This window comes from Bos grunniens, chromosome 6 (assembly GCF_055505025.1).
Source record: "Bos grunniens cultivar Pamir isolate PY7600 chromosome 6, Bosgru_T2T1.0, whole genome shotgun sequence".
Lineage (NCBI taxonomy): Eukaryota > Metazoa > Chordata > Mammalia > Artiodactyla > Bovidae > Bos > Bos grunniens.
The window spans coordinates 102144116-102159924 of record NC_141170.1 but is presented as its reverse complement, the minus strand read 5'-3'; the positions used below and the strand labels follow the sequence as shown (position 1 = coordinate 102159924).

The 15809-nt window shown below is 37.6% G+C and overlaps 1 protein-coding gene across 1 annotated transcript in view; it reads left to right on the top strand.

Moving 5' to 3' along the window:
- COL25A1 (collagen type XXV alpha 1 chain) overlaps window positions 1–15809 on the top strand; it is a 503765-nt gene that overhangs the window by 318552 nt on the left and 169404 nt on the right. Inside the window, exons 6-7 of the mRNA XM_086407020.1 lie at window positions 12022–12048; window positions 12198–12224. Of these exons, the coding sequence (XP_086263146.1) occupies window positions 12022–12048; window positions 12198–12224 (54 nt within the window). The remainder of the gene's footprint in view (window positions 1–12021; window positions 12049–12197; window positions 12225–15809) is intronic.

Here is a 15809-nt window from a genome sequence, read left to right as displayed (position 1 = left end):
AAGTCGCATAAAGGAAGACTAAAGATGCTTACACACTAAATTCTTGTTTTCATGGAACAAGGGTACTAGCAACAAAATGGAAAGCTAGACTCAAAGGATTTGGGGGAGAATGAATCTTGAACTTGTCAATAGAGTCCATTTACTGAATCAGAGATAACACTTGAGTTTTTAGGCTTGCAGAGTAGCAATGCAACAAAAACTTCCCTCAACAAAAAGCGGGAAGTCAGAAGTCATGACTGGCTTGCAGTAGAAACTGAGAAGTTTGGTTTGGGAATGTTGAGCTGATGATGGCATATCTTGGCTTAGACATCTGGTGAGCAGTTGTGAATGCAGGATTGCAGCTTGGAAAAGAATTTAGGACATAAGTCAGGTAATACTTAGAGCCAAATAGTATATTTGATAGCTGATGAAGGAAGTAAAATGAAAAGACAAAAGGTTTAGACACAAATGTGGGCAATCTTGACATTTATGGGCTTTGTCAACCCTCCTTCTCAAAGCTCTGGTTTATTTAGTTTTGGTTTAGCCCAGGGTAACTCATTTCCAGGCCTCCGATGACTGGCTCAGCAGTTTCCCTTCCCATAGCTCAGCTTTCTTCTTTCTGATGGAAAGAAATGCCCTCAAGGCCAATATGTATTTCAACTCATGTTACTTTATTTTTCCCAAGGCCAGAATGTAAAAATATGACTTCTACTCTGCTACCTCCTTTCTCTTCCCTCAAATTCAATTTCCTTTCTTTCTATGACCAGTCTATTATTTAGGGAAGTTTGTTGGAGATGATATGAAGTTAGGACCTTAGAATGGTGAAATAGAGGGCAAAGGCAACTTTTCTTCCCTTTGACTTTAGGAGAGGAGGGCAGGAATGTGTTTGAAGACCAAGAAGAAGAATACAAGGGCACTATAATGGGTTTTTAAGTTTTATTTATTTAAAAAGATTTTTTATTGAAGTATAGTTGACTTACAATGTTGTATTAATTTCAGCTATACAGCAAAATGATTCAGATATATATATATACATATATATATATACACATACAATTCTTTTTAAATATTCTTTTCCATTATGGTTTTTCATAGGATACTGACATAGTTCTGTGGGCTATACAGTTGGACCTTGTTGTTTATCCATTCTGTGTGTAATAGCTTACATCTCTAACCCCAACTTCCCACCTGTCCCTCAGTCGTCTCCCCTTTGAGCCACCAATCTGTGTTTTGTATTTGTGATTGTTTCATAGATAAGTTCACTTGGGTCATATTTTATATTCTACATATAAGTGATATCATGTGGTATTTGTCTTTCTGACTTACTTCACTCAGTATGACAATCTCTAGTTGCATTGATTTGGCTGCAAATGGCATTAATTTGTTCTTGTTTATAGCCGAGTAGTATTCCATTGTATTTATGTAAACATCTTTATCCATTCCTCTGTTGATGAGCATTTTGGTTGTTTCCAGGCCTTGGCTGTTGTGAGTAGTGCTGCTATGAACATAGGAGTGCATGTATCTTTTTCAATTATGATTTTGTCCAAGTATACTCAGTAGGGATTGCTGGATCATATGGTAATTCTGTGTTTAGTAGTCTGAGGAACCTCCATACTGTTCTCCATAGTGACTGCACCAAGTTAGATTCACACTGACAGTATAGGAGGGTTCCCTTTTCTCCACATCCTTTCTGGCATTTGTTATTTGTAGAGTTTTTAATGATGGCCATTTTGACCAGTGTGAGGTGGTACCTTATTGTAGTTTTCATTTGCATTTCTCCAATAATTAGCGATGTTGAGCATCTTTTCATGTGCCTATTGGCAATTTGTATTTATTCCTTGGGGAAATGCCCCTTTAGGACTTATACCTGTTTTTCAGTTGGGTTATTTGCTTTTTTGTTGTTGAGTTGTATGAACTGTTTGTATATTTTGGAAATTAATGGTAATGGTTGAAAAGACAAGTGAGAGCAACAGTGAAGAGCAGCATGAGGGTGGAGGGAATAAATCTGATATTACCTTCACCCAGGAGAGAGGAGGTGAAGATACAGGAAAACATGGAGATGGAGAGCACGGTAGTTGTAGAAGCTTCCATTAAATGCTTTTGCTCTATTTAGTCATCAGCTGAGAATGAGGGAGATTGGGCTTCTAATTTATATAGGAAGCTCAGGAATCATAGAGGAACCACATTCAGGCTCTCCCAGCCTCATCTGACAGTTCTTTTTTCCATCCCCTCTCTGAATCTCCTTAGACTCAAAGGGAACATGATACTCCCATCCCTGGGATCTGTTTAGGTGCCCTTCACAAAATCAATATTGCTCTGTGAGATATTACAAGTGAAGCCAAGAATCAAAGTGACCTTCAAACCAGTGTTTCTTAAATAGCCTGGGCAAAATGATTTGGAGACAGTATATTAGGAACCATGCAAAAATAGACGATTGTAAATTAAACACAAGGTTTAAAGATGAATCTACTTCTGAATACATTTTAGTTATATTAAGGACACTAAGAGTATTGTAGGATAGTTTACACCATTAGCTGTAAAATCACAGGGGCTACTGTGGGCATTTAGAGAGCAAGTTGATACTTTCTTTCGACAAAAGGAATGTTTAGGATTCCAAGTCTTTCACCATGGAGTTCATTTTATTTGACCTCTTAAAAATGAGTTAAAGAAAAAAAAAGCAAAGTTAAACAAAAAAAGTTTTGACAATCTCTTAGAATATTTGGATGTAAGGGATGATTCTAGAAAGAAGGGACCTCTTGGTTTTGATTGGCAGGAGCAGTAATTTGACTGTATTTAATTTGTATTGTGTTAGGAAAGAAAGCCAGAGTGAGCTTCCCTGGTTCCTGCTGTTTTATAAGCCCTTAACTCCATTGAGCTACATCAACCTTGCTTTTGAGAGTCCTTTTTTTAATGTTTGATTTTTCTAAATTTTCTTTTAGTGCTAGACTTCACTAATTGTTTCCTTATGGCAGCTACTCATGATTTAAAACTGATCATGGGTACATATAGTCCCTGGTCAAGGCTCAAGCTGACATCACAAAAGAACTTACACTTACGATCTTACTACAGAAAAGGCCCACGAAATAAGAGCTGTAAAGATTAGTTTCTCAATAAGAGGGGCTGGTTTTGATATTTTAAATTTCTGTATATACTGATCCCCTTTTTCTGCTTCATCTCTTTTAATCTTCAATGCAAAATGAAAGGTGTAAAGTCTGAAGCTATAAATCTGTTTATAGCTATAACTCCCTTCCCTAGCTTAGCAGAGTCGACACTATAATAAACACAGTTCTTCTGCAGCAACATTGAATCTGGTTCTTGGATAATTCTTTTGTATGTTGTTTCTTTGAACACAGAAAGTTTTGAGGCATTCTTATCTTTCTGTGTGTTCAATTCACAAGACTTGACTGAGCACCTACTGTATACTAGGATGACTAGGTAGTTCTAGGGCCTAAAGTTTGATCTTATTTAGTCAAAGTAATGTGGTTAAAATGACAATTAAGTGTTTTATTTTGTTTTTGGTGATAATTCCTGAACATTGAAGTAACCTATATTAAACCTGCAGAGTCTTCAAATGTTTTCAACCTTCTACCTAATACATTTCTCACTGCATTGCTTATTGATTTTAGGAAATCAATATGTTTACTTTCTTCATCCTCAGGTCAAGTATCTGAAAAAGAAATTTACTTTTATGTTTAGAATGGTTAAAATGTTTTAAATGTTGAGTGTGTGAATCATAATTATTACCATTAGTAGATCAGGCATTCTACAAGTTCCTTCATGGACAATGTTTTATTTAAGCAAACGGTAAGTATTGCTTACCCCATTTTTCAGATGAAGAAACTGAGGCTCAAAGAGAATATTTAACCTGCAAGATCACACAGGTGATGACAACCAGAATTTGAGTCTGGATCTGTTTGACTCCAAACCTTGAACTTTTAATCACCAAGATAATTTATTTTATGTATTTTATTTAAAAATAATTCCCCCAAATTATACTTTTTTTTCTTTTTCTTTTTTACTGTTTTCTGAGACGTTTAAAAATAAATTATACACAAGCACACATATAATCATACACTGATCTATACTTATACATAGGAGCTCCTACATTTTCATATCAGGTTTTCCATAAAAATCTTTATATTTGCACATTATTAACTGAAGTTATTTGCAAAGTTGGAATTCTGTGAAACAAAAAAATTGGTGATTTGAGAAAGAAATGTTCCTAAAAATATATTATGGTGTTAAAGCAGAAGATGGTATACACGTATGAGTTCAAGGTTGAGGTATAGCCTTGGAAGAACACATGTTCACATTTTAATTAGAGGTGAACCTATGCGAAAGTGCACTTTATTCATAAGGAAGGTAGGTTTATCCACATGCAAATAGCTAGGGTCCCTATTTTTCAAGTAAATGGTAGATTTTTTCATTGTTGATGCTCTTTGCAGTATGATTTTGTGCAGTTTCAGATGCATGCTGAGAACCATGGTCCCAAATTCAGTTTCTTCGTGCCTGTATGGTTTTGAGTATCTTCATTGGTACAGTGGGCCAAGTGAATGATAGAGTCAGGGAGAAGATGGAAATCCTGCAATGAGTAGAAATGAGGCTTCCATCCTACAAGAGAACACCAGATACTTCATGTTTCCTTCATCCCTGAGAGACTGTGGATATTGATAAAGAAATGTCTTCAAGGGTGCCTGAGCACACAGACATCAAACATGTAGTAGCCACTGAGGCTGTGCTGTGCTTCCAAAGAATGGCCGTGTAGCAGACTCTGTCTTCTTTATCCTTAAAAGACTACAGAAACACTTTTAAAATATATGATTCCATGTTCAGTTTACAGTTTAAAAGGGAAATATACTTTATTTATTTATAAGTTGACCTAGAAGAAGGATGGTTTCGGTATGGTGGCAGCACAGTATGACTACCGTATATCATCCATGTTCTTTTTACCCAACGGTATGATAGAGAACTGGAGAAGGCAATGGCACCCCACTCCAGTATTCTTGCCTGGAAAATCTCATGGATGGAGGAGCCTAGAAGGCTGCAGTCCATGGGGTCGCTGAGGGTCAGACACGACTGAGCGACTTCACTTTCACTTTTCACTTTCATGCATTGGAGAAGGAAATGGCAACCCACTCCAGTGTTCTTGCCTGGAGAATCCCAGGGACGGGGAAGCCTGGTGGGCTGCCGTCTATGGGGTCACACAGAGTCGGACACGACTGAAGTGACTTAGCATAGCATAGCATAGCATGATAGAGAACTCTCTCTCTCTCTCAGCTATTTTTGATTAGGTCAGCCAAATCTGCCAATACTCTTTGGATTTGAAATACATCCCTAAAACCAGATTTTACACTTTGTGGGGTTCACTTCCCTCTGGAGCTGCTGTGTTTATCAGGGTTGATCTTGCTTGAAAAGTGAAAGTTTTAGTTGTTCAGTAGTGTCCAACTCTACAGCATGGACTGTAAGCCCACCAGTCTCCTCTGTCCTTGGAATTCTCCAGGCAAGGATACTGGAGTGGGTAGCCTTTCCTTCTCAAGGGGATCTTCCTGATCCAGGGATCGAACCTGGGTCTCCCACATTGCAGGCAAATTTTTTACCATCTGAGCCACCAGGGAAGCCCTAAACCAGCTTAGGTCAGTGCTTTTCTTCAAATGCACTAAATTGCAAACTTCAAATAAATAGGACTTCTTCAACCATGATGATCTGTCAATTCTACCTCAGAAGTGTCTCCTAAATCTAGAACTTTCCCTGTGTCCTCATTGTCATGATTTTAATTCAGATCTTTGCCATGTCTCTCTTGGACCAAGGCAACAACTTCCTAAGAAGAAAAGCATTCCATGCTCTCATCAAAGTTCCATGAAGCACACTTGATCTTGCTACTCCCTTGTTAAATTGATGACCAAATCAGCCCAGGGACCTAGGTATTGTTAGCCAGTCTTCCCAAATCTCTTTCCTGCTATTCCCTATCTCTACTCCCCACACCACATAGGATCTTACCACTCTGAACTCCTCATCTTTCTCTGATGGCCAGATAGCCTCTCACACATCTACATGTTCATTCCTTCTGCCTGAACAGCCCCACTCCCCCCACCCCCCCCCCACCCCAGTCTCCCTTATCCCAGCCAACTTTCCAGAGCCAGTTCCAATATCATCTTTTAAATTCCAGCTCTCCTACCTTCATTCCTTTCTGTACTCAGACAACATAGCATCTATTTCACTAGTTATAATTATATTTACATGTCCAGACTCAGAGCACATTGCCTGACTGATGAAAAAGTGAAAGTGTTAGTCACTCAGCCATATTTGACTCTTTACAACCCCCGGCTGTAGCCCCGCTAGGCTCCTCTGTCCATGGACTTCTCCAAGCAAGAATGCTGGAATGGGTAGTCATGTCCTCCTCCAGGGGATCTTCCTGACCCAGGGATTGAACCCCGGTCTCCTGCATTGCGGGCAGATTCTTTACCATCTGAGCCACTACAGTTGGTCATAAAGGCTTAGAAAATGAAACTTGCTTGTCCTCACAATTCTACAATAATGCAGAGATTCATCAGAAAAAGGATTGTTTTATATCAAAAATACAAATGATTTACACTTTTCTGTGATTCTTATTCCATCATTCTTATTTCAGCAGTTCTGGCTGCCAAGAATTTCCAGGGTTTGCTTCTTTTCCATTTGCATACCTCTAGCAGAATTTATTTATTTTTTTCATGACTGCCGTCTTGTAAAAATTATTCCCTCTTTAGCTGTTGCCAGTTTAAAGTAGACAAAATTTACAGTTCTTGTGAGTGAAATGCCTTTATTGGTCCATTCAACCCCTATGAATGTATCTGTCTTTTTCAGATATATTTGGATTACTTTTATGTAGATTGAAATTCATATTTTCCTGAATTTCATTTATTTTGCCTCTTATTCTTGTGCTTTTAATTTGGTTTTATCATTTAATTGAAGTAGATAATAGACTGTGGAAGAAGAGCTGAAACCTTAGTTGTTTGGATAGAAATAGAATTTAGGAGACTAAAATTATTATAGGCCCACATTAAAGTCTTGTTACAAATAGGTTTGTTGCTCTAAGTTCTGTATTTGAAGTCACTTGAATAGGAACTAATTTGAAGTTTGCCACTGAAATTTATAAATACTTTGGTAGTAAGTTAAGAACACTAACAATGCTCTAAAAGAAATGTTCCAGCTGTTAGGTAACAACACTAATAAGAAAGATTTTGTTAACACCTTCAAATTTATGCAATTAGAGCTAATTATATAAAACTACTTATAAAATTATTTAAAATACTCTTATTTATTTATTAAAGTAGACATTATTAAACATCTGACTTCAACATACCAGACAAGATCGGAAGGACAGGAATCCTAAAAAAAAAAGCCTCATATAAAGCTGTGACTCTATTCACCTATTTGTGATGAGTAATTTTACTGCATTTCCTTCCCACTGACCGCAACCTTGTTTTAGCAACAGGCTTTTACCTTCAAGTAGTTACCAACCAGCCATTGATACTGATATCTGGGCAACATATTTGTCCACTAAATATTAGATTGTTAGCTCAGTGTAGGTGGAAGCAGCAAAAAGCCATTATAAAATACTCTGATTCAAATAATTCATTTATTTGTATTGCTGCCTATCCTTTAGTTTATACCAGAGGATTTTGTTTTGTTTTACTCTAAAGACAAAAAAAAAAAAAAAAAAACACAAAACTTAAATCATGACCCAGCTTTAATTTTAAAAGTTAATAATCAAAGTAACCCTTCTTTCAATTCTAATGTTTTAATTTAAAAGGGTCATGGCTTCCAAATTTTTAAATACTACCTATGTTGCTAAGGTAGCTCACATTTTTCTGCACATTTAACTCATATTTGCAGTGTGAAGGATCCAGTTTAGAAAGAAGGGTGGGATTTCACTCAGAGCAGAAGAAAACACCTGCGTTAATCCCGGGAGCACAAATGGGGTCTGGAGTGTCCAGAGCAGCCACCGCAGCTGTGGATGGAGGCTGACCCCTGCTTCGGCTCTGTCTTGAGCTGGCAGGTGCCAGGACGCCATTCTGTCTGCTCAGAAACACTCCCTTTTGAAGCAGCAGTATTTATTGCTCAATTGTGAATGCAAATTTTCATGTGTTCATGAATTAAGCATCCCCGCTCATGGCAAGTTGTCTAAAGGACTCTAGTGGACACACGTGGCTTTGGTGTTAGTAATTGGACTTTGGGGAAAAGAATCGTTTCTGTTGCCCACTGTAAAATAATTTCATAAAAGCTTTGACCTCAGACCTGCCATATCAGCTAACAAAGTGAATTTGGGGGACGGAAACAATGAGAGGCTTGGCCTCTGAAATCTTGCACGAAAAGAAAACTAAGCTTTAAAGAGAATCTTTTGGTGGCGGTGGGAGGGAGAGACTGGAGACGAGTTGGCAGTAATTGTAAGTGACCTTACAGTAGCTGGCTGTTTTAGGGGTCGTTTTTCTTAACACCAGTGTATGAGAAGTGTTTGACTTTGGCAATAGGCTATTTAGCTTTTCCAGAAGAGTCTGTTTAGCTTTTCTAAATCAGCGTGTCCCACCATATCCTCCACCAGTGTTTAGAACATTGCCAAACTCTTTATAGGCATTCACCGAATGTACATAAAAATCTAATTAGTTAAACAACATGCTACCTAATCAAACCAAGACCAGAATTTCCGTTGTAATTCTAAAACTTGATGCTAGATATCCTCTCATTCATTTCTTTGGGTTTCCTCTGCTCCACCAAAAACAAAATCCTACTTGTAGGGCATTAGTGAGCATTTTGTGTGCGTCAAGAATGACCAATACATTTCTTAAACTTAATTTTAAGAGACACCAAACTGTTCTTATTACATGCTACTTGATTCACCGAAAATATTAAGAAAAATGTTAAGAAACATAGTTTTCTTGGGTTCCCATTTTAATGGCAAAATTAACAGGGCATAAGAAAAAAAAGGGTTTGTCTAGTTGCTTCCATTATCTTAGCCCATCTCGCTCTCCCAGATGCTCTAAAATTCCTCTTTTCCACATTTTGAACTTGAGATCTTGAATTCACTGTCCTTGACGCTATGAAAGGCAATTGGGAGGCATTCAAGAGAGCATCTAGTGAAAGCAGGCACCCATTAGGTTTTCAGAGAATCGAGTTCTAGAGCTGCATCCCAACACTTAGCACCCTAATCCACTGCTTTTAAAGCCACACAAGACTAGCTTATGGTCCTGGCCAGCTCACTTGCAAGAGATCCAACCTTGATAATCTTCAAGTTTTATTTCTGGAATCTGTAACAGGAATATCATACTTTCCTCATTAGATTGGGAGAAGAGTAAATGTAGTAACAGTTGAAAGTCCTTTGTTGATGGCAAAACGTACAGAAGAGAAGACATGATGTTCTTGTTAATGTCATGCTAACCTTACAGCTGTTACCAGAAGTGCTGCAGAGTGGAAATTTGGCACAGCTCCTCTGTAACTCATGTTTAGCAGTATATCTTTTGGTAGGTAGAGCATTCTTACATTCCCACCTGAAATGAAACAGCAGTCTCCATGGGACCTTGGGAGGGACACTTTGCTAGGATTTTGGCTTTACCCCCATCTTAACTTGTGTGTGTCTCCCAACCCTGCTAAAGAGGACGGTGAGAGATTGAAGGTAGCTGAAATGATCCACTTCCTCAGGTGGGCTGAGTCCTGAGACATGACTTCATCTTTGTTGTTGTTGTTCAGTCGTTCAGTCCTGTTCGATGCTTTGTGACCCCATGGACTGCAGCACACCAGGCTTCCCTGTCCTTCACTATCTCCTAGAGCTTGCTCAGACTTCATGTCCATTGAGTCGGTGATGCTATCCAACCATCTAATCCTCTGTCGTCCCCTTCTCCTCCTGTCCTAAGTCTTCCCCAGCATCAGGGTCTTTTCCAATGATCAGCTCTCTGTATCTTTAGCTCTTAAAAACTTTGAGAGCTAGGGAAAAAAAAAAAAAAATCGATGCCTCTAGAATTCATGTTTCCTGCTAGTATTTTTGTTCAAAGGTAAAAAAATCTCAATGTGGCTGAATAATAGACAACTGGCCAACAAAATAAAAATCTCCAAAAGACCCACCCATCATCTGACTTATGACAAAGATAACATTGTACTTTGATGGGGAAAGGAGGCATTTTCAGTGAATGCTTTTGGGTTAATTTGATAGCCATATGGGGAAGAAAAGCATCTTGACTTTGACCTCACATCATATAAATGACCTTGGAAGAGGCAAAAATTTCTTAAGTGGAACACTAAAAGAGATAACTATAAACATAAAAAATGTTAAATTGAATTTAAGAACTATTCATCAAAAACACCTTTAAGAGAATGTAAACTCAATATGCACTGTGGGAGAATATATTTGTAATAAATATATTCTTTTCTGACAAAAGACTCATATTCAGATATGTAAAGAGCTCTTATCTGTCTATCTAATCTATTTATCCAATGTATAATATATGATGAACTCCAGCAAATAATAGGACAACTCAATAGAAAATGATATGAATAAATACTGTATGGAAGAAGATACAAAGATACAAAACAGCCAATACATTTATTAAAAAGAGTTCAACTTAATCGCTGGAGAAGTACAAAAATTAAAACACTCTGTAAAACCGCTACACCTCCCACCAGAGTGTCTAAAATGAAAAAGATGGAAAATACCAAGTATTGGTGATGATACAGGGGAACTGAAAATTCTCATACATTGCTGATGGAAGTATAATTGTTAGAACCATAGTGAAATGCTATTTGACAGTATCTACTAACTAATAATCTGAACATATGTATTCTCTGTAATGTAAAAATTCTACTCCTAGATATACACCCAATAGAAATGTATACAGTTTTTAGCAAAAGACATACACTAGGACGTTTATAGCAGCATATTTGTAATAACCAAGACCTAAAAACTTCTGGAAACAAATGGATGTCAATAGTAGGACAAATAAATAAATAATGGTTTATTCACACAGAGTGATATTATAAGGTAGTGAGAACGATCTATAACTACACACAAAATTTTGCATGAATTTCACACATGCTAAGCAAAAGAAAAGTTATGACCAAGCTAGATACCATATTGAAAAGCAGAGACATTACTTTGCCAAAAAAGGTCCATCTAGTCAAGGCTATGGTTTTTCCTGTGGTCATGTATGGATGTGAGAGTTGGACTATGAAGAAAGCTGAGTGCCGAAGAATTGATGTCTTTAAACTGTGGTGTTGGAGAAGGCTCTTGAGAGTCCCTTGGACTGCAAGGAGATCCAACCAGTCCATTCTGAAGGAGATCAGCCCTGGGATTTCTTTGGAAGGAATGATGCTAAAGCTGAAACTCCAGTACTTTGGCCACCTCATGCGAAGAGTTGACTCATTGGAAAAGACTCTGATGCTAGGAGGGATTGGGGGCAGGAGGAGAAGAGGATGACAGAGGATGACATGGCTGGATGGCATCACTGACTCGATGGACGTGAGTGTGAGTGAACTCTCGGAGTTGGTGATGGACAGAGAGGCCTGGCGTGCTGCAATTCATGGGGTCACAAAGAGTCGGACACGACTGAGCGACTGAACTAAACTGAACTGAAGCAAAAGAGGCTAAAACACCGAATGGATGACAGCTAAGAAATACCTTTATATATAGTACAAAAACAGGTAAACTATTCTATCAGAAGTCAGAATAGTGATTATTATTGGTGGTGAGGAGTAACAGGGAAACATCGCAACAGGAGATTTGGGGTTTCTTTAGCTACATTCTATGTGCATTAGATATGTTTAGCTTGTGAAAATTTATTCAGCATTTTATATGCTTATGACATGTATACTTTCCTGTTTATATATATAATACCGTTTTTGCATTCTAATCATATTATAATTATAGTTTTAGAACCTAAAATCCCTTGAGAAACCTCATTGACAGGTACAAATCTGTGTCCTTTGCATGAATCTGTGACTAACCCTAGCTGATCTATTCAAGCTATATTTTAAAATATATTAAAAAAATTTTTTGTCTTTCTTTTTTCCTTATTTCAGGGCCCTCCTGGTCCAAAAGGTGATAAGGTAAGAAAGTATATAGAAGAAACAAATTAAGTTAGAGGAAATCCATACTGGCCTGCCTTATACTATGTTATATTTAGATCTTTTTAATGAGCATCATCTACAGACTTTATTCTAAAAACTATCTATCTTCTCATTTTCCTACTCTACAGGGAGAACAAGGCGATCAGGGACCTCGGGTAAGTTGTTCTCTTCCTTGCCTGGGCAGAAAATTAGTTTTTAGCTCCAAATTCATTGAATTAAAGTAGCCCTGGACCCATAACTATGTTGTGTCATGTGGTTTAGTAATGGCTAACAAAAATACCATACTACTTATAACTGAAATAGCCTTAATTATAACTAATGTTTATATCTTGTTGCATTATCTTGATGCCTGTAAATAGGACACTCTACAACAATGATCCCTTCTGATTAAGGGCCAGAATCAACTAAAAGTCAACAACAACCACCCTTCCATTGGCCATTGGGTCCTTCAGATTAGTATGCATGGTTTTGTAACATAGAGGCCATGTGGATTCCTATTGAGTTTGGCTTTTTTTGCAGTTAAACTTTATGTGCCATTGCATAAATATGTTGTATTATAGATGAAAATATTAATGTATTTTATATATTTTCTTCAAAAGTTTGAATAATAGTTATTTGAATTTCTTATTCTTTATAGAATTTTAAACAGATAACAGGTATAATATCATTTAGCATTCCAGGGAGGAGGGGCATTCTTTTATTCTTCTCAAATATGGCTTTTTAACCCATCAAAACACAGTGGTGAATGCTTCATTGTTACCTTGGTAGTGCCAAGTCCTCTGCCTCACATCTGTGCCTTATTACCCAAATGTTCAGACATACTGTTCCAATGATGTAGTGGCTCTGTGCAGACATACCTCTCAATTTTCTCGTGTCACTATGCACAAAGGCGAGTATCTGGTTGAAGAGAGTCATTTTTTACAGTGGAAAAGCACTTTTAAAACTTTCAGGTTGAAAACAGAACTGTGTAGGTTTTTTTGTGAAATTCACTCTGTGAAATTAATTATGGAATTTACTTACACTGCAGTATCATGAAAGATACAGTCAATGAAAACTTGAGAAGTTTGTAGTCTTACTCCTCCTATTTAGTAAACTAGATGAAAATTATGGTATGATTTACTTTCCTTTCTATTCTTCTGCCATTTCTTCATGTAGAAATAATGACTATGCTTCAGAGCATTCTGTTTCTCATGGCAGTTTTTCTGTCTGATGTCCAGTTGAAACTTCATCTTAATGGTCAAGGATTAAACATCATGAGTGGCATGGATGTGAATGGAATAAAATTCTCATAACCTTCAATGATTAGAATGTAGCCACCTTCCCTGTATGTGGCAGTTTTTTCTTGTGGCATGTTCCCATGCACTGAGTATCATTTCTGTCCACATGCAATATCAAAATCACTCGATTTGCCCTTTCCAGGTAAGAGAGAAACTGTTTCTATTCTAAATCTTCTTTTGGCAAAGGAAATGAAAGGGTGGTTCACAGCTTAGCTGTCATCAGTGTGCACACAGCCCTCATTTTCAAAAAGGTGTGTTGGCTTTCATCGTTCCAAAAAGTGATGATTGATTATAAAGCAAGGCCAAATTTTCAGGATGAAACCCGAAACCATGTGAAATTCACCTGGTTTCATGTTGCATTACAAACTAAGACTTGGACCAGGTTCCTTGCAAGTGTGGCCAAAGTTCATGAACTACTTTGAGGAACCCAGACTGCCTTTCATACAGATTTCAGCCAATTTTCACACTGACTGGGGCCAAGTTTCACACAATTCAGGGGCCACTTAGCATTTTAGCTGGAAAGTGGCAAAAATTGATCCCATTTTCATCTGGATCTTGCTTTGGGTTGAAACAATTTTGATTGAATTCACAATGCAAGATGAATCTTTATGGATAAAAATTTAAATGTCCTGGGAAGTATATATGAATATGCACGTGAAAACTTATGGAATGGCCTGGCTTTTCTCAGATTCCTAATTTAGAAACAAGGCAGGACACATCCAGCAATCTTACATTTATAATATAAGTAGTGTCAGCTACTTATTAGAAAATTCACATATCAGTATGGCAAAATGAAGATTTTATATTTCCAGGAAAATCAAAAGTTAGTTAGAACTGGAAATGTCTTTAATTTTAATGAAAACCAACACTTCCCATATTCTTCATGAGCACACTATTCCAGCTGATGCTGACAGAGGCTCTCTTTTTAAAAATGTAGATCTTTGTATTTAAATATCCTTTCCATTTTCATCCTATCATAGAATTTTGAAGTTTGAACAAACGTCATTCCAAGTGATTTCTTTCTTTCCATAACTATATGGTTTTCCATTATTTTAATTCTTTGTTATCTAACTTTCCACTGGGATGTATGCTATTTTCTTGAAAGTGAAGTTCTCTCTTTTTTTTTTTTTTTTTGGCTCCCCAAATGCCAGACAGGAATATAATAGGTCATAATATGTGAATCAAAGAAGGAAAAATTCGAAGATAAAATAAATATTAAGAAAGTAGAGCTATCTTGAAATACTTGGACATGTATTTATCAATATATATTGAGTGTCTGCTATGCTCAAGGTACCATACTTAACACTATAGAGACTACAAATGTATCCACTTCTCTTGTTCTCTTCTAATACCAGCAGATTCAGCCTATTCTCAGTTCTTCGTCGCTGCTGTACTGTTCCAATTGATTTTGTTTCTGCTCTTACCCTGTACAATGCATTTCCTAAACTGCACCCAGAAACCATTTTATGCTTTAAATTAAATTGTGTTACTCCTTGTTTTAAACCTTAGAATGAAATCCAAACCACTTTGCTTGGCCTCCATGGACCTTCAAGATCTTGCCCTTCAGTTCACTTCAGTTCAGTCGCTCAGTCATGTCCAGCTCTTTGCGACCCCATGGACTGCAGCACACCAGGCCTCCTTATCCATCACCAACTCCTGGCAGTTTACTCAAACTCATGTCCATTAGGTTGGTGATGCCATCCAAGCATCTCATCTTCTGTCTTCCCCTTTTCCTCCTACCTTAGTCTTTCCCGGCATCAGAGTCTTTTCCAGTGAATCGGTTCTTCACATCAGGTGGCCAAAGTATTGGAGTTTCAGCATCAGCATCAGCCCTTCTAATGAATATTCAGGACTGATTTCCTTTAGGATGGACTGGTTATATCTCACTGGAATCCAAGGGACTCTCAAGAGTCTTCTCTGACACCACAGTTCAAAAGCATCAATTCTTCAGTGCTCAGCTTTCTTTATAGTCCAACTCTCATATCCATACATGACTACTGGAAAAACATAGCTTTGACTGGATGGATCTTTGTTGGTAAAGTAATATCTCTGCTTTATAACATGTTGTCTAGGTTGGCCATAACTTTCCTTCCAAGGAGTAAGCATCTTTTAATTTCATGGCAGCAGTTACCATCTAGGTGATTTAGGAGCCCCTCAAAATAAAGTCTGTTACTGTTTCCACTGTTTCCCCATCTATTTGCCATGAAGTGATGGGACCGGATGCCATAATCTTAGTTTTCTGAATGTTGAGCTTTAAGCCAACTTTTTCACTCTCCTCTTTCACTTTGATCAAGAGGCTTTTTAGTTCTTCGCTTTCTGCCATAAGGGTGGTGTCATCTGCATATCTGAGGTTACTGATATTTCTACTAGCAATCTTGATTCCAGCTTGTGCTTCTTCCAGTCCAGGATTTCTCATGATGTTCCCTGGTGGCTCAGATGGTAAAGCGTCTGCCTACAATGTGG